Here is a 19,607-nt window from a genome sequence, read left to right on the forward strand (position 1 = left end):
GCTGTCCGGATGCTCTACTCTCCCTTCTCGTGGCTTGTGAGAGGAGAAGCCAGCATAGCTGGAGGGTTGGCTTTGTAGATGGCATGTGGAATAGGGGACACCCCACTGTGAGAAAATATTTTTCTGTCTTGATTAGCCTGGGCTGCATGACCTCGTAAGAGATGGCAAAAGGAGCATTTCAGTGTTTGTGGGGCTTTTTGAGAAATGAGGTATTGGACAGGCTTTGGAAACTTGACTCCAGCAAATCACAGTAGTGTTATTTTTCCTACTGAATGAATTGTTTCTTGGCATGTAAATTTATTATCATTAAGTATTTTTCAAATACTTTATCCCCTCTGTATGATTGAGAATTTTTAAAATCTTGTGCAGATCAAGTACTTTGGCTGCTCAATCAGACCTTCTTGATTACAGATTCTTCCAAATACAGGTTGTATCTTTTGTTCCTGTCCTTTTCCCCCATCTTTTCATGGCCTAAAGCAGATGTCTTGTTCTTTTGCTTTACAGGCTCCAGATAAAAGGAAAGCGTTAGAAGAGACCAAAGCCTACACAACTCAGTCTCTAGCCAGTGTTGCTTATCAGATCAATGCACTGGCCAACAATGTATTACAACTGCTGGACATCCAAGCGTCCCAGCTACGGAGGATGGAGTCCTCCATCAACCATATCTCTCAGGTAATCTCTTTTCTTTTTTAATAGAGGATTGACAGTGTTGGAGGAGGCATTATTGTGTCTCTTATTATTGAGTTGGATAGTTTATGTTGACTTCTTTATTGTGCTAGAAAATGGTAAGGCTTTTTTCTTCCTAATATTTATAAAACATGCTTTGTGATTAAGGTCATGACTAAAATAAAATAGTTCCTGTATCAAGAATGCTGGAATTATGTTTGATTTAAAGCAGGAATTAATTACTAAGATTTCAAGATCTGAAGCTGCAGTTGAGGGAGGGGTAGATAGAAGGGTTCTGTTCCTGAAGGAAATGCAGTTAGAAGTGCCATATGGGAGGTGGTATTTTATTTAACGCAAGCAGTGAGTTCATTTGTTTTCATAGCCTTGCAGGATATAATTCATGTGCTGTGTGGAAGGGGAGAGGGGTTCACGTGCTGCCACTACCTGTACAAGCCAAACTCCTTCCCAGCTGAGGCAGTTGAATGAGTGAGCTGACCTGACTTGTACTGTGACTGCAGTATTATTGGAGTTGCTGCAGTGAGAACGTGGAAATAGAGGGCAGGAAAGAATAGGCCTATCCCTCCCTGTGGCAGCCTGTATTTCCTTGGCTGAAGCTTCACCCTGGCTGCCTGCTTCTGGGGGGGGGAAGCATTGCTGCTGCTGCCTGCCTTGTACCTGATCATTGGCCTGATTTGATTGTATGCTAACTCAGCCAAAAACGTCTGTTGTGTTTCATCTGGAAGTGGCTTGTTGCATAACCGGGTGTGTGCCATATTAGTGGCAGTGAAGACAGGGAGAGGACTCAGTTATTTCACCCTTACATTGCTGTTCGGAAATGGGCTTGAGGGGGTTATTAAAAGCCTGGTATCCACCCTGTCATGCTCTTACTGAAATTCAGTTGGATCTTCACTGGACTGTGTCCTATGTCTCTCTGAGATGTTTTGTAAACAAATAGCAGAGGATGCAACTTAAAACATTCTTCAGTGCAGCCAGTGAATTTAAAACCTTAGTTGGTCAACCAGCATCCTGTTGGTGATACTCCTTAGACCAAATACTTGAAAGAAAAAGCTTCTTATGGTCTCTGCTGTCTCCCTCCCCAGCCCTGCTAACCTCTCTTACTGTTTTTTTAGAGTTGTGGTTTCTAAACATCTTTCTGTGAAGTGGCAACAGCAGTGGTTTTATCGAAAGCATGTCAGCAGGGAGAAGATTCCAGCGCATATGGAAGGGCCTACGTAGTAACAAACCTATCAAAAAGGCATGTGAGATTAACATGTGCTGAGAACTAAACAATGTTAAAAGCTGTGTGAAGTATTTTAAAAGTACCTGCCACTAAAACAGGAAAGTAGGAGGAAACGAAATGGTTGTAGATAAGTTTTTTGTTCTGTTAAGTATTCAGAGATGACTATGTCTTAAGAAATGACTGGATAAAGGACTGAATCTATGGACTTTCCCAAACACTGCCCTCTTATACTGAGCACATATTTTCTTAAATGTTTGAGAGTTGCAGTGTGTGTGTAAAGCAATTATTGTTAAATTCTCATTGGCCCACTAATATGACTAACCATGTAAAAAGCCAAAATGTTTGATACTTGCATAAAAGGTGTTAACTGTTTGTAGTATTTGCTGCTTGGATTGAAGGCACTATGCTGAAAGCTATTGGAGTCACCTGATACATGAACTGTTTGCTAAAGACCGTGAACAATCAGCGCTTTGTAAAGCTTTTGAGGAGTGTTTAGCAAGGTCACTTGCTTGTAGTTTCTGTCCTGGTTGGTCTTGCCTGAAACTAATCCTTGCTTATAAATGAACCTCTGCAGACTAATTTTGTAGAATTAAACTGGATACAGATAATGAACACATATCAGCTCAGCTATTTGCTTTGAAGTGTTTCTGCTCAAATGCTTCAATTGCCTTTCTTGAATCGGCTGTGCAATTGCTGCAATAGACTGTTTTTAAATGCTTTGGGATCTCCCGAGTGTCCTTCCCTGTGCCTTTATCAATTGTGAATGTTTTCATGTTACTAAAGCATGGGGATGAACAAATTCTCAAAATGGCATTCTTTTCCATGAAAGAAGTATTGCCTAGAAACACAGATCTGGGGCATTGCCAATTACTCGATTCTGGGTTTTGCAAAAAAGAGCAGCTATCTGTAAAATAAGGTACAATTTGATAGTTCTTCTAAGGAAGAAAATCCTGTGGCTCTTCTCTCCACAGACCGTTTCTGTTCCCGTACTGTCTTTCAGTTGACTATTCATGTTCTCCAGAATGATTCTAAGCTAAATCCCTGGATAACTAAGCCTGATTAGCAGCCTCTCCATATTTTTCCTAGCTGTGTATCTTCTTCACTGGAAAAAGCACTCATTAAAAGTTAGGTGATGGACTAGTGTGTTATATTGTTACTGGAGCCTAATTTTATGAATAGAAATTGTGCTTGGTTTTGTAGGAAAAAAATTATTTGGCTTTGGTATGTTGTTGAGCACAAACACAGAGGCTTCACATGAGTCATCGCAGTGGGGTGAGGGAGCACTTTGCTGAGCACACAGAGGTAGGGAACAGCTCTGGGAATGGCTTTCACATAGCAGCCAGAACAAAAACCTGCCCAGCTGCATCTGTATTTTCTGCAGTTACAGTTGACTTTCAGCTGTAATGTGTGGCTCTGGAGTGACCTGCCATGTGATCATTTACTAAACCCGATACAGGGGGGCTGTACACATAGAGCTCAGCTCTTTGGTTTAAATCCTTCATATTGACTTGGAGCATTGCCAGGCTGGTTTGGCCTTTCCAAGCCGTTCTGATACGGCAGAGCAGAGACTTGGTCACTCTTCTGGAGAAGTTTGAAAACCCTTCTGGTCTAAGGGATCCTACTTACCCCGTTAGGCAAGATTTGGGGCAGAAAAGACAGTAAGTGTATACTTAGCACCAACACAAGCATCAGGACTTCACTAATGGCATTAATTTAACAAAATTAATGCCATTAAATTTTTCCTACAAGAATGGCTGAATGCAGGATCCAGGGATCTACAAGCCTGTCAGCCTGACCTAGGTGCCAGGGAAGGTCATGGAGCACATCATCTTGAGTGCTGTCATGTGACACATGAAACCAGGGGATCAGGCCTAGCCAGGATGGATTTGTTAAAGGCAAGTCCTGCTTGATCAACCTGATCCCCTTCCATGACAAGGAGACCCACTTAGTGGATGAGAGAGAGGCTGCAGATGTGTCTACCTGGACCTTAATGTAAAGCCTTTGACATTGTTTCCCATGGCATCTCTTGGAGAAACTGGCTGCCCATGGCTTGGACTGGTGTGCTCTTGGCTGGGTAGAAAACTGTCAAGATGGCCGGGCCCAGGGAATGTTGGTGAATGGAATTACGTCCAGCTGGTCACCGGTAGTGTTCCCCAGGGCTTGGTATTGGGGCCGGTCCTGTTTAATATCTTTATCAATGATCTGGATGAGGGGATTAAGGGCACCCTCAGTCAGTTTGCAGAGACAGCAAGTGGGGTGGGAGTATTGATCTGCTGGAGGGCAGGAAGGCTCTGCAGGGGGATCTGGACAGGCTGGATGGATTGGAAGAGGCCAGAGGTCTGAGGTTCAACAGGACAAAGTGCCAGGCGCTGCAGTTGGACTACAGTAACCCAATGTAGCATTCCAGGCTTGGAGAAGTATCTGGAAAGCTGCCAGCAGGAAAGGACCTGGGGGTGTTGGTCAACAGAAGCTGAACCTGACCCACCATATGCCCAGGTGGCCAGACCACCACTGTCATCCTGGCCTGTGTCAGAAACAGGGTGGCCAGCAGGACTGGGGAAGTGATTGTCCCCCTGTATTCAGCACTGTTTCTTGGTTGTAGTCAGCTCTTCCTCTCCTTTTCTTGGAAATGACACTTGGCTTAAACATGTACTTTAAGATAAATTTTTTTGCTGCTTCATTTCCACAAAGTTCAAGAGAATGAAGATGGGACAGCTAGAGATTTCTCAGAGGAGAGAGTTTGACAGGGACATCCTTGTTTACTGTGTCAAAACTGAAAACTGAAAAAACAGATCAGTTCTCATGTTTGTCAGAGACACAGCACTGGGTGTAGCAACTATTCCTTTTTTTTCCCCTCTACATTAACAGTTTTAAAATAGCTCAGTATTTAAATCCAAGCATGAAGAAAGCAGTAGTCTCCTTTTTAAGAAATGATAATTTTCACCAGGAAACACTGCCCCCCTTAAACATTCAGTATGAAGGTTTTCTTTTGCATCTGAAGCTCTCCTCTAATGCGAAATAGGGACTATTGCAAAATAGTGTGTTCTGAAAACATCACTTTCAGCAAAAAAAAAAGAGATACATGTGCATTGTTCGTTACCATTTAAAGTTATAAGCTAGCTTTTAGAACTAAAATAATTTAAAAATTCCCTGGAATTAGTTCAGAAGAATCTTGCCTGTTACCATCCATGTCTAATTAATTGCATGTGTAATTCAAGTGCCATATGCAAGCAGAAAGCCAAATGCCTTGTGTTGCTATGGCATGGTTGTGTAGGTAAAGTCCAGGCAACAGCGCAGATATGCAGATGTCTTTCTGCAGATGTAGGCTTTCTGAATCTCACAGCTGTAGCCTGTGTTCAATCACACATAGACAATCCCAAATATGAAGGCCTTTCCATTGGGATAGCTACCAGTCAGGACTGATGTGGATTAGGTTTCAGAGAAGCCCTGCTGAACATGTTCTGGGGCTGTAAGGGGTGAACTCCTAAGAAGTAGCAAGTTGGTGTTTGACAGGGAAGAGGAGCACAAGAGCTGTTAGATGCTCAGCCCATCTCTGATGTTCGAAGAGGCAAAAGGCAGCACAGGTACAGTGGGGACTCTTTATGACTGAGTTTTTGTGGGAAGGAGCTTTCAGAGTATGTGTTTACTTTAGATTAATGTGATACTGCTTTTAGGGATTGTGGTTCACGATCACAACACAGTTTAATTTCGTGTTTGAAAGCCAAGAAGTAGAAAGAGGGTAGAAAATGTGAGAAATCTGCTGATGAATGTGGGTGGTCATGCCTAGAAACGAACAATTATGTGAAGTGTACTTCAGTACAGCTATGGATGGAAGCAAAAGACCTTTCCAGATCCTCTTAATGGTGACTGTGCTTCCAAAGTACAGCTGTCCAGGTACTTCTACTCTGAAGTTACCTCTTTAAAAACAAGTAAATGCTTAGTACATGGGAGTCTTACTGAATCAGCAAAAACCTTGGGAAACTGGGCAAGGTGCAAGGTCCTACACCCTATGGTAGGGCCCAAAGTGCATTTGTATACACTGAGAGGTGACTGTGTGGGTAGCCATGGGCTGGAAAGGAGCTGATGTGCTGTGCATGAGCCAGCACCACAAGGCTGTCTGAATAAGTGAAGCAGTCTGGTGGGGCTGCCTTGGGAAGATTGTGGCCGGCAGATGAAAAAGGCAGTGATGCAACTTCAGTTGGACTGCTGGGTCTGTGGTGGGTTTTTTTTCTTTTTTTTTGGTCACCTCTGCCTTGTTCGAGAGTGATTTAGGGCAACTGGAGATAGTCCAGCAGAGAGGGATGCAGAGATGATCGGTGCATGGAGCATGCAGCCTACAAGAAGAGGTTGAAGGAGTTGAGCTTGTTTGGTCTGACAAAGAGAAGCAAAGCAGTGATGTTATGGTAGCCTCCTAGTACTTAAGTCTGTTTCTGTCTCTGCAGTTAGTCTTTGGCTTGGTAGTGACAGTGTAATGTTAAACAGCTAGCCACAAGCTGCAGCTTGGCAGATTAGTACATGGAGTTGGGAAAAGCCGTTTTATTTTGGAGTGTTTTGCAGCACTGGATCTCTGCCATGACTCTTCTTGGTTTTACAATGCAGTATCTGGATGTATCCTAAAAGCTGACTTTGTATCCTTGAAAGGCACATCATAAGTTATAGGAACTAATTTGTGAGGGGGGTAGATAATTACAAAGTCAGGGGAGAAACTGCCATCACATATCTACAAATCTTGTAAGCTCCACTTCCATCCAAACTTTCCTTTCCACACATCCAAAAGTGTGTGGAGAGACCAAAAGTATCAGTAGGAACTAGTGCATCATGTGATGTTGTATATGTTAGAAAGATAATGTCTTCTGTCTGGTTCTCTTGGATTGCCCTTGCCTGTCAGCAGCCACAACTACTCTAAATATGGCAAGAAACTTGCACCTTTTGTTCAGATTAACCTTGCCTTGGGTGATGTTCCCTCTCCTAATAAAGTGCTGACAGTTATCTCTGTGGCCTTTGCTTCAAATCCTGTTCTTCCTGTTCTCTTCCTGATAGAGGCCAAGGCTCCAAGAAGTTGTACTACGTGTGCTCTGTTTATATCTGCTTATGAAAATTGTTGTCAACTTTGTGCATATCAGCTTCTACATGATATATATAAATTGCTCAGAAAGTAGTATAATGTGTAAGAGTTGCCTTGTCAGCTATTCAGTAGAGAAATTTCCTTCATTTCCACAAATGAATACACATAGGATGTCTGTAATTCCTGTGCAGTTCAGCTGATGCAGTCAAAAAAAAAAAAAAACCAGCACATTACCAACAAAAAAATCAAAGCACCCCCCCGCCCATGATACTTAGATTATGTACACCTATGAGAGAGCAGCCACGGTGTCAGCCTTTCTGTGATGGGGGAAGAGCAATTGCTTTGCTGAAGAAGAAACTGAACCAGAAACTCTTGTTTCACACTTACCCCCACCCTCCACTGTGGACTGCAAGGTTTTGAACGTATTTTTGGGGCATAGGGAAAGTTGCTAACTTTAATAGCCATTGACTGTCATGAATTCCTTCATATGCTTATTCCCATTCCATCATCTGCTAGAAGGACAGTCTGAATGCATACTTTTCAATGTGTTTTAGACCATTAAAGCCTTCTTTCTGCTCAATAGTTATTTGGCTGTAAGCTGTAGATACCTCATTAAATACTAAATTAAGAGGCCTGATGCAGCCTCTTGTTTTCTGAAATCAAAGCCAAAAATCCCAGGACTGTGAACACGACTCTGAAAGGCCTTTTTGACAATTTTATGTAACAAAGGAGTCATCAGTGTTTGTGCAGTCTTTTTAATGAAAACCTCTCATATCTGGAAGATACACTGCATAGATGAAATGCGTCACTATAACCTGATGTAAAGTCACATATTGGACTTTCCAAGGAGTCTTTTTTTTTTTTTCTTCAGATGCATCTGATTAGCTTGCTGCCTGAAATTGATTTTCCTTCTATTTCAAGGCTTAGTAAACCAGCAGTCTTCACATGTGAATAGTTCCTGGTTTACATTGAATTAAAGTTTTATCTCTGTCGATGCTTTTATTGAATAAATGCAGTGTATGAGGTGATAAGAACATTGTGCCTAATGAAACAGCAGGTAACCAGCTACCAAAGCATTTAGTCAGTTGCTGTACCTGTGTCATCCAGTGCAGCTATTTGGGATGTTGGTTTTTGTGGTAGCGGGGTAGTGGTGTGCTTGAGCTGACTCTTTTTGGGGAAATGGAGGGGAAAAACAAGTACAAGAAACTTACTGTGGAGCAGATGAGTGCATCATTCATTGTACAGCATCACTGAAGCTTCCACTCAAGCACGAGAACACGTCCTGCTGAGTACTTGTGGCTGGACTTCTTGTGCCATTCAAATAGGAATTGCTTAGTGCTTTCTGCTGGCTGATTTTACTGGGGGCACATAAGTGCTTAGTTAACTTTGATCTGCAGGTGGAAAACCAAGTAATGATTCCCATGAGTGTTTATAAGCCAGTAATAACACTACCACTTTTTATGCTGCTGCTGGTTTGACTTGATTCTCTTTATTAGGAGCCTTTTGGGACCTGTTGATATCTGTTATGCATGTCTTGTAAAAGTCCCCTTACAGGTCATAAATATGCAGAGAACGCTTTATTAGTCCATGGGAGGTCTGGGAATGATTTGGTAGCTGCTCTTCTAAAGCTGGGACAACTTCTGTTGTTTTACTGTAACTTTGAAAAAGTGTGTATGAAGTGTGAAAATCTATCCAACTATGCTAATCTAACTAAGCACTTGTTATGTGGCTCCTGAGCCCTGGTGGGTACCCTTTCCCTTCCCTAGTATCATCTGGGACGGTATCATCTCTGCATCACTAGGGCAGTCCTCACAGATCACAAAGTAAAGTTTCCCTTCACTGTACAGGAAAAAAATGTGAAATTGTGTTGGGTGATATAATTTACAGCTGAAGACCTAAATAGGTTATGCTGAACATTATTAATTTGGGACAGCTTACCCTGGTGGAGATTATTGTTGATTCTTCAGTGACCCTGCTGCTAGTGCCATCACAGAGAGGGTGTTGTGCTGGTAGTGGAAATAAAACTGTACATTTGTTTGTTTAAAAGCTATACTGTAGGTAGGGTTTTTATTTTGTGAGAAAACTCAGAATGTGTTTTGAACTAGCACATTTTGAGTGACAACTAGGTAAGGCCATCATTTGCTATTTCAGTCATTCCCATTTGGAATGTTGACTGTGCATGTTGAAGTAACCATCATAAAAGTATGTGTGCCTCTTTCTCAATTCCAAAAAATAGATTACTAAAGCTGTGATTTTCCTCTCTAATAAGAAATTCTGGTTCCAACAAATAGTTATATTGTTTAATAATTTTGCCTAATATTGTGCGTAATTCTATCATATGGGCATAAAAATGTAAGTAATATGTGACCACAGAATCACAGGTCTTGTATGTGGTTTGTTTCCTCTTTGAGAATCTGCTGAGTAGCTACGAGTTTTTAATGAATGTGTCCTTGTATGAGTGCTAATGTTTAGGAGTTTTGTGGCTTCTCCTGTTCATGCCTAAAAGCATTTGCTTCTTGCCCTCGCACATTGTCCAAGGATGATTATTTACAATGGGTCCAACAGTACAATTCAGTGTGGTCTCGCACCAAGACTGAAGCACGGCTTGCTATTTCTCTAACTGGCTTCTCTGTCCTTGCTTGCAAGAGAGAAATAATGTCAACCTGATCTTGTCATACTATCTCAAATTCCTCTATGTGGCAAGACCAGAAGCAACAAGGGTATGATTAAAAGCTATTAGGCTTCTAAATATAGAGTAAAAGCAAGTAGGATGGGGTCCTTAGAGTTGAAAGGGATCATGATGAAAATAATAAAACATATCATTGCTTCAGGAAAAGTCAGTTGGGCCATCATTTGAAAATATAAAAACAAGGAAATTGAATAATAACTGAAAGGATTGATTTGAACGTAGGAAATTCTGCTTCCTTATTGAACTCAGTGTCTTAGAAGATTTTTTTTTTTAATTTTAAGTTAATATTTTTGAACTGTGTTCAAAACTAGGCTGTATAAGGCTGCAAGATAAGCCTTCAAACCACAAATCAACCTTTATCTGATTGGAAAGGAGATAAACGTCGTCTTTGGGACGCTGATCCTTCTTTGTCCATTTATAGGATTTTCTTACGTGTGTTGTCAAGTGTTGAGCAAGATGCAGTAATGGCCAGATGTACTACAGGACTAAAAATGATGAGTTCTACTGTGAATAAGGCTTGTCTCCTAAGCTAGGCTGAAAAAGGTGTTAATAGAAGTTTTTTTGAGCAATGTACATATTTTTTGCTCTTTAGTAGTTCATAGGTAGTGAGTGGTAAGCTAATAACATGCCAGCTTGTGTGGACTAGCAATTTGTTTATTCCTGTAAATGGTTCTTGAATTTCTTATAATTAAAACTTAGATTAAAAAAAAAGAAAGAAACTTAGCTTGAAATTATGCAGTTGACCTGCATGTGTATCTTGGCAGATTATGGCATCTCAGAGTGGAAGAATGGTAGAAATATTATGTTATTTCAGTACTTCATCTCAGGGCACTTTTTGCCTGCTGTGGTGATGAGTGAGATGCTGAAGTAATTGAGGACAATCTCCATTTGGGAAATGGAGAAACCTCCAAGTTGCAACAGAAGTGTTCTAACCTCATGTAATTATGAGTCATTAAGGTAAAGAAAGAAGTCCAGTCAAAAGGCCTGAAACAAATTAGATTTTCTCAACTGTCTAATCTCTTACCTGTGTTGCTATATTTTGATTTAGTTTCCTCACACACTCTAAATCTCATGTTAAGAGACAGCACTGATAGGGTTATATTACCTGTAAGCTGATAGGAGCCAGGTCATCCTTTATTTTATTAGTTCCATTCTGCATACTGAGGATGGCCAGCTTACCACTTTCATATCCCTGGTTTAGCCTCATCCTGATGGGTAATTAAGCATATCTGGTTTTGTGTTGTGGATGGTGCTCAGACCTGTAGATGTGTCTGCTAGTGCATTATTTTGATGGTAGCATGACAGCTGGCCACAGAAGTACTGCATTTATTACCATTTTGAAGTGCCCATGATGTAGTGGTAGCGTTTTATGGTACTCTGGCATCCGAGTGCTAAAACTGGAGAAGAGAATTTCTGGCAGTGTTCGTGGTGCTTTGGTTAAAATAACAAGTTTTTCCCCTTTTCTGAGCTCAGGCTGTGTCATGTTAATAAATAACAAAAAGCTCAGGAAGTGGGGGATGGTTTCCATAAGCTCTCACTGAGCAAAATTCAAATTCAATCACTGGGGATTTTGCTGCTTTAAGCAGCAAATTCCTCCTGCAGTGCAGTGTGCCCCGAGGCTGGCAGCAAGAGTATCAAGCTTCAGTCCCAGTTAGCTTGCTTCCTACATCTAGACCTCCAGACATGTGAGCAAAAGGAGAGTGATGGGATCATGACTCCAAGTCACTGACATCTTATTTTCAGCTCAACAACTTAAAGATTGAATTTCCTTGGGCTGCATTAATGTGTAGTCCTTCAGTCAATACAGAAATTTCTTCAGAGGTACTCTCTATTAGAGCTGGCAGAATTGCTTGGACTACATCTATCTAACATTTTTTAAAAAATCATTTGAAAAACTTTTAAAATACTGGTTTTCATGTGAAAGGTTTGCCTAGAAGACATTGAGAGAACGCTGCTGACTAGTCATTACTGGATAATGACAGGTCACCTACTTTGAGAATATTGAAAAGCATCATCTAATCAGTAGAAACTGATTTAAGAAAATGTGGAATGAATTTTTCCAAATGCATTTTTAGAAAGCAGAGGTTCTGCAAACAATTATGTGACTTAAGCAAACATCCTGGGAAAACAGATTGTGAGCAGTCTGCAGATCTTAGTTGGATAACTTTCCCGTGTACTCTTCCTCTCCTGCCCATTTGCCAAGATTCCTTAGTCGTGGTAGTTCTTAAAACGAATGCGTAGTGTTGTTTATATTATATGGTATACTTCTGGGAGTAAACATACTCTGTATTGCTGAATGGATATACACAGTTTAAATCCAAGAAGTGCATTGACCTCCCCAGACTTTACCAAACCAGTGGGAGGAGATAGTCTACAGAAGTTTGCACAGCTGTCTTTTTTGTAGCCTGTTAAACTGTGTTGTGATGCACCCCTTCATCTCTTGGGGAACTCAGCAGCACCTCTCTCCCTGATTGAGGTAGCAGCATATAAGTCCCCACCACTTTCAGTATTGATCACCATCACTTTCCTGTGTACTCAGGTTTCTTGCAGGTGTTCAGTGACTCTTCAGTGTGTGTTTAGCTGTCCAGCACTGCACAGGTCAGTGTCCAGTCATGCACATGTCCATGGTGGTTGTTACTGTGGAATGTTAGAGCTGCCTCTTGAAACTCTGTGGTGCTGTTCAGAAGCTTATAACCCACCATGGTGTTTGGAGCACCCTCACCATGGCACCAGTCTGCCCTCCCTCAGTTAGCTTTAGACACTTCATTGGTCAATATCTGTGTAGTGTATGTATAACTTCTGCCTAAGGTGGTAGTAAGAGATGGCCAGTCTTCTTTTTCCTGCCATTCTCTTGTGACAGACTGTGTTTTGTTCTCTGCCCCCTATTCCTTTAATTGTGGGCTCAATTATCCTGGAGACAAGGCCTTGAAAACTGCAAACTTCTGGCTGCTTCCTTTGACTGGCTTCATTCTCTATGTCCTCTCCGATGGCTAATGCTCTGCTTCTCCCCAAGTGTTTGAAATCATATTTAATCATTGTGCTAATAACTGCACAGTGGAAATAGCTGATTTCTGAGCACATGATCAGTCTAATGAATTGACTGTAGCAATAGTAGGATAATGCATTCAGCAGCAGGGACATAGCAGTGTGCCTGTGTCTCTGTGCCTATGCACGAGACTTCTCTTGAAGACTTGTACTGTCTTTTAACCTGCCATCAGGCTGCAGTGTTTGTGTTCGGGTGCCCTTCTACAGGCTGGAGTCAAGATCTTAGTTTTGGGTGTGTGCATGTACAAGCCTGAGATGTGATCCTGGTGGAGGGGCTGAATGATGGCATAGATTCTTCTTGGGCCAGGCTCCCTCTGCCAGTGTGCCCTGCCTTAGTCAGAAGAAGTTTTGGCTGGATAAGGTTGTGGCTCAGTATGGGGTAAGTGCTGCTGGGACTTCTGAGGCCATCTGGATGTTACCAACAGATGTAACTGCAGTATTTCATATCAGTTGTGGCCAAGAGTTGGGAGACTAAGGGAAATCCATTTACAGAAACAATGTGCAACTTCCTGTTTGAGTTGTGTGTGGAAATAAAAATGGCAATGGAGAATTAGAGCAGCCTTAGCAATTCCCCCTCTGCCTTGGCCTTTCCTTCCACCCTGTTAAACTGGTAAACGTCATACATGCTTGTGATTTGCTTGTGATTTGCTTGTCTGTCTTCTGGTTTTACTTAATATATCCCAAATTGCAAGAAGTCTGTATGACTCAGTCCAAAATAGTAGCACAGTCTTAGGAAACATGTGAGGGATTTTTTGTCAACTCTCCTTTTTTGCCTGAGTATCTTAATAGGCATCCACATGTGATGCTGTGGAAACTCAGTTTTTGGAAGAAGTTTGAGCTGAGGGAAGTTCAGGATGCTTCTAAGCTTGTCCTCTGTTGATGTACCTTCTTGCTGAAGGGATTTTGAGAAAGGACAGGCTGCATCAGAAGACTGAACCATTTTGTTCTATATTTGTCTTTGAAAACAAAAGTGAGGAACTTGGCAGATCCTAGTTGTTTCAGTATTCAAGGGACATGGCAGAACTCTTTGCTACAGTAATATGCAGGAGGTAGTAGAATGGGTAGTAAGTGAACTGTAGAGTGGAATATGTGTACTGAACACTTTTAGATTGGAATCTATAGTGGCTGAGGGTTCTTCCTGCCACCCTATTTTACTGATGGGCAGTAGGGACAAGAGGAAAGAGTTGCCATTGGTGGTTATCACTCCACTGGAGTAGCACCTCATAGTGTTTGCAACGAAGTAGTGTGCTATAGCAGCTTGCCTACTTTTTTTATTAAAAAAATCTTTTAGAAGTCCAGAACTTCGGTAGTTCTTTTCTGAACAAAGTGGAATATTCAACCCTTGAACACTTAGGAACTGAGAAATAGACATTTCATGTAGGGTAAGCTGTGTTTGTGGCACTAATCCAAGAGGGTTTGTGGTGTAGATAGTGTGGCCTTCAGCCACGTGATGGCTGTTTAATTAATACTCATGAGTTACTCCTGGTGCAGTGCTGACCCAGCTGAAAACCAGCACATCTCCCACTAGCTTGTATCACTGCCATCAAATGACATATGATCAAAGAGGGATAGAAGTAACATTGTGCCTTGGGTGATTTGTAATCAAACTGTCTGCAGGTGGCTAAAGGATACCCATCATCATTCCAGCATATGTTGTCCTTGTTTTATGTGTGAGGGAAACAGTCTCTCCTAGAACTACCAGCCTTAGACATCTCATAGGCCCTGAATTCATGTGGAGAAGGGGAGTGCTTGGGAGAGGCATTTTTGTGTGTTTGTGTATTTATGTGTGTATATGTGTATTTTTTTTTTTTTGGTTGGTTTTAGGTCATTTGGTGGTTGGGATTTTTTTGTTTTAAGAAAAGTGTGTGTCTGAAAATTAATTCAGACCACTTTCAAGTAAATACATGTGATAAATGAGAATAGCTTTTATGTGTGAGTTTTGTTATTCTTTAGCATAATAATTATTTTGAAATATACAATAAATCCATTATCTCATCCATGTAACATAACTTTAATTATTGGAAAATATTTTATGTTTACTATTAGAGCTGATTAACTAAAGCGCTGAAGAGGTGATAAATTAAGGTTAAGGTAATAATAGCTTACTTTCTCTTGGCATGGATTCTGTTCTGTGCTCTTCCCAATTTGGCTTGCCAACTTACAACTAAATGTGAAGTACTGGGCTTTGGGCTTTTTTTTTTTTTTTTAATTTTTTTTTTTTTGTTCAGGCATAAGCATTCTGACTTGTCATTGTTACAGCTTTATCAGCACCTTACCTCAGTCAAACTTTCAGAAAATTCAGACTTGTTCTCTTGAGTTTATTTTTCATAGGCTTTTTTTAGATGGTTTCCTTTTCAGCCACCTGCAGTGCTCTTTGCAATTGCACATGTTCATCTCCTATGAAGTTGCTTTTTTTGGCACACAAAATGCTTTTCGTTTGACATACAGTTTTGTTCTACTCCCATGGTGGTTCTTTAGTGAGTCCAAACTACTGAAGAAGCCGTTTAATTTTTCCTTTCTGTTGTGCTTTCCTACAGTCAAAAATGTATTTAGGTTTGTATGTTTTGTTTCATTCTAGACAAGTGCATTGCTTCCAGTATGGAAAAGAGGGACTCAGTCAGCTACTTTAAAAGGTTAGAACTCTTATATGGAAGCTTGCATAAGCATATTTAGTTTCTTTTTCTTTATGTCTTCTGAATTGATGTACTCATGCATATCTTCAGGAATACCCAGAAAAAAAAAAATTGAAGTAACTAAAATCTAATTTCACAGGCTGAAATACACTCATGCATACAGCTAGAATTTTGACTTTGCATAATCAAAAGCATTTATCTGCTTTTTAGAGCTGAATACAAATGTAACACGACTGCACATCCCAAATGATGTTCTGTCAAAAATCCATCAGATTGTACTGTTGAAACTCTTCTCTTTTGAAGTGTCTTCCACTTTAAAGACTGGTTTTAATCAGCAACTGGTGTTAGTTAAACATTGAAATGTCTGTTCAGTTCACTGTATAGAACACTAGAGGAATGTACCGTGGTAGTTCTCTTATTGGAATCCTGTCTTGGTGAAGGGAAGGTGGTGGGTCAGAGGAAGGGCCGAGTAGAAGAACTGACATTGAGAAAGGTGTTTGTCGTACAGTGTGAAACTCAAGTTACCAATCATTAATTTGCCATGTGCTGTAGTTTTGATCTGATGCAGAGCTGGGTTTGTACTTCCTGTCATGCAGTGCTTGTGAAAGGGTGGGGTGTGGGGTTCAGCCACAGCTGAATCTCCTGCTAACACTGGAAACTATATTCTAGAGTGATCAGGGATTTTGTGTCAGAGCAGGGAATAAAACCATGGAAGCTATTTCTCTCCCTTCCCCCCACTCCTGACACTGGATGCTGAAAAGACATGGACTTTAGGAGGCAGTGGAGATAAATACCTTGTTTCTTCTCTGTATCTTCCCACAGAGATCTACATTAGTGATAGATTTTTTCTACCTGTTTATTATACTCAAGCTCTTGAAGAAGGTGTTGAACTAGCAGTTGCATTTGAAAGAAAAAAAAGTTATCTAGAACACAAAAATTTGTTGTACTCCATATAAACATGTCTTACAGGTTATTGGAGGGCTCGTGCTTTTTTTTAATGAATAATGTTCATAATGCACTTCTTATTGCAGTGTTTGTACATTTAGTTTGCTCAAGTGGTTAAAATTGGCAGTAGGTTTTGCCAAAGCCCAGGAAGTATGATCTGTAACTCACTTGTGCATTTTCATTAGCAATTAAAAACATCAGTGGAAGGTGTTTGACAGAGAAATCTGGGCAATCTGTCACTGTGTGTTGCTGTGCTCAGAGCAGGTAGCTGTGGCAGTGCTGCCTGTACCTGTGCCCACCTATATTCTGTCTATTCCTGGTGCTGCTGCAGGTGCACAGCTCCAAGCCCAAGCAGCAAAGCTCCTTGCTTGGCATTGCACAGGAAGTCTGGCGGAGCCAGGAATAGAACTTCAATCTGCTGTTTTCCAGGCTCTTGCTTTTAGCCACAGACCCATCCCACCTCTTCACTCACTGACATCCTGGCAGACAGCCGCCTCCTGCGTGCAGGGCCAGCTGCTTCTGCAGCGCTGTCTGACCTCCATACTCCAGATGTTTGAAGTTCCATTTCCCCCATGCTTATGTGAACTTTAGCAAAGTGCTTCTGGCATTTCACCAATGCAGTGGGGAGGAGGGAGGACTGTTGCCTTGACTGTTTTCTTTCCATAACAAGGGGCTCTCTAGAGCTGCTAAAAATCTCTTCCTCTGTAGGACTTAAACTCCATTTGCCTTCAGTTGCCATCTGCCAGTCTTACTTCCCACATTGCTCTCCCTGTTCCCAGAGATACTCTGTGGACCTCCCCTCTGTGTTGACATCAACTTCCTTTCAGTTGGGGAAAGTGGGGAGCAGGGGTGAGGCTGTGATGAGACTTCCTTTTGTCTCTCCAAAGATGTTTTTCATGCATAGACCCTAATTCTGTGAGGTGGCATTTCACAGGTGAGACGTATTGGCTTTTGTCAGCAGCCCCATTTTGTCTGATCAGCCTCTTGCATGAAAGTGCTTCAAGGAGCCATTTAAGAGAATAATGTGAGAAGCTTCTTTCCTCCAGTGCTGTCTGAGGGATGAATATGAATCCTCCATAGCAGTCCTCCCATTTCCACTTGGCACCAGGAGGGAAAAATCAGGCATGAACCCAAGTCTGGCTCTTGGACAGTTGGCTGGTTTCTTTGCTCTGATTCTTGTCCTAGAATGTCATGTACCCGCTCCCAGCCCCTCTGGTCTGTCCTTGCCTTGTGTCCCCTTTCTGCTCAGCTTCTCCAGCAGAATGCGTGACTAGATTTGACAATAGGGTACTCTGAAAAGCATCTATAGAAATAATCCTTTAGCTGAGCAGGCCTCTCTTTTTCCTGTGCAGTTGTGTAGGTGTATGTGTCACTCCACAAGTTGTGTTTTGGAAATTGGGGTCCAGTTGGGGTCCAGTTCTTAGTGAATCCTAGTCTTCCCTTTGGAAGAAAGGCTAAAGGTGAGTCTATTTGTCTATGGCTCGTAATCTTTAAGGCTATTTCTCTAGCTTTTGTTTTCAGTTTCTTGATTTTAATAAGGCTTTTTTTCTTTTTTAAACATTTGCAAGCACATGTTCTGTCAGTCAGGAATCATTTTTTTTTGTTAAGTATGTCTTGAAATGAATACAGCTTAAACTTGCTGTGAAACTGTGTGCATTATGGTTTTACATTCTGTGCTTCTGAATTCTAAAAACATGCAGGAAGCAAACAGTTCTGAGTAAATGGGATGTCTATGGTATACTTCACTCCCTGACCATTTACCCCCTCCAACTGTCCTGATATCCCAGAAAAAAACCAAAACCTCTATGTGAACATTGCTGAAATGTGGTTTGCTTTACACTGATGGCAATTGCTAGGAGAATCTGAGAAAAACTGCTAGTGTACATAAAGAAAGATTTAAATTCTAAATCAGGGGCTAGCTCCATAGGATTAAACTGACATATAATCTGTGTTCAGACATAATTGAAGAAATAGTGATAAACTGTCAAAATAAGGCCCACAATCAACACTTTTTAAACCCTCCTCTCCATTGGATGATATTAGTAAAATGCATTGTTAGCATTATGATTTTATTTTCTATATATTTTTACATTTTATGCATAGAAATGTATTTTTTAAGTGTACATTTACATATAAGTTGCTTCTGAAAGTGGGACTTAGTACTTCTCTCATTATTTTTCTTTTGATCTCCTTAGTGCCTTCCCCCCCTCTTCTGGTGACAAACATTTTATATGGATTCTGAAAGCTGCTGTATGTATCTGTGTTGATGGCCTTAGTTCATTGTGTTAATCTGTAAAAGCTCTTGAATGTGAGCCCTCTGTGCAGGAAAAGGAAGGTGACAGATTACATGAGATATGGCTTATCTGGCTCCTCTAGCCTTTTACCTTAAGAGGCCTGGATTTACCAGGACTTGGGAAGATGAAGCGTTCTGGAGAGCCTGTCCTACTATTGTCACTTGTTTGTGTGCTGAAGAGAATGTGTGAGAAACTTCTATCTATAAATCTACCGGAAAACATTGCTGGGTTTCCAGCTCTGGAAATACAACTCTTAAACCTATTTCAGTTGCCTCCTACATTGCCAGCACCACATACAGAGCAAACACACAAGGTGAAACATCACGAATGTCCAAATGCTTCAGAGTGATAGGAAACCTTACTTTCATGCTGCAGGTTCAAAAGGCATGGCAGGATATTCTGAGGATTCTCAAATGACTTTAGACAGTGGTGTTCGGTCAGCTGTTAGCCTTAGTGAAAATTGGATTGAAGGATTGTTTATGTGAAATAAAAGTGTCTTAAAATCCTTATATTCTTAAAGGAATTTGGGGAACTGAAAAAAGACATCTCCCTTTTTCTTTTCCTCTTGTAACTGTTGCTTGTTGCTAGTTCTGTGGATTGACTGATAAATTGACTGTGCTTTAGCAGACTTGATTCTGGTTACTGTCCAAGAGGCTGAAAATGTCTTGAAATCATCTCTTGAAGAGGCGAATAGTAAGAAAGGCCTTTCCCTTTTTTGTTGTGAAAGATAACCAATAGAAAGCTTCTAGTATGGTACCTTCTTATGAAATTTGTTCAAAGCTAACTAGGGACTTGAATTTCACACAGTTGATGGCTAACTGGGCGTGATAAAAGATTGCATCAGTCTTCTACCTTAGAGACAGGATTGACTCCACCAGTCCCTGATAACAGGGCAATACTTCAGTTGAAGTTTCTTTCAGCTTTTTTATATGCTTCTCATATGTTGCTTAACTGAACCAGATGTCTGTGCTGAAGAGCTGGGAAGAGTCAAATGCTCAACCAAACTGGCCAGAGTTGGTATGGTCACAGC

The 19,607-nt window shown here is 41.1% G+C and overlaps 1 protein-coding gene across 13 annotated transcripts in view; it reads left to right on the forward strand.

Annotated features, from left to right (window-relative positions):
• ABI1 (abl interactor 1) overlaps positions 1-19,607 on the forward strand; it is a 78,440-nt gene that overhangs the window by 22,808 nt on the left and 36,025 nt on the right. For all 13 annotated transcript variants that reach the window (XM_069006594.1, XM_069006586.1, XM_069006588.1 and 10 more), the window contains exon 2: positions 505-672. In XM_069006594.1, the coding sequence (XP_068862695.1) occupies positions 505-672 (168 nt within the window). The remainder of the gene's footprint in view (positions 1-504; positions 673-19,607) is intronic.

The sequence above is a fragment of the Aphelocoma coerulescens genome, chromosome 2 (assembly GCF_041296385.1).
Source record: "Aphelocoma coerulescens isolate FSJ_1873_10779 chromosome 2, UR_Acoe_1.0, whole genome shotgun sequence".
In the NCBI taxonomy this organism is placed as follows: domain Eukaryota; kingdom Metazoa; phylum Chordata; class Aves; order Passeriformes; family Corvidae; genus Aphelocoma; species Aphelocoma coerulescens.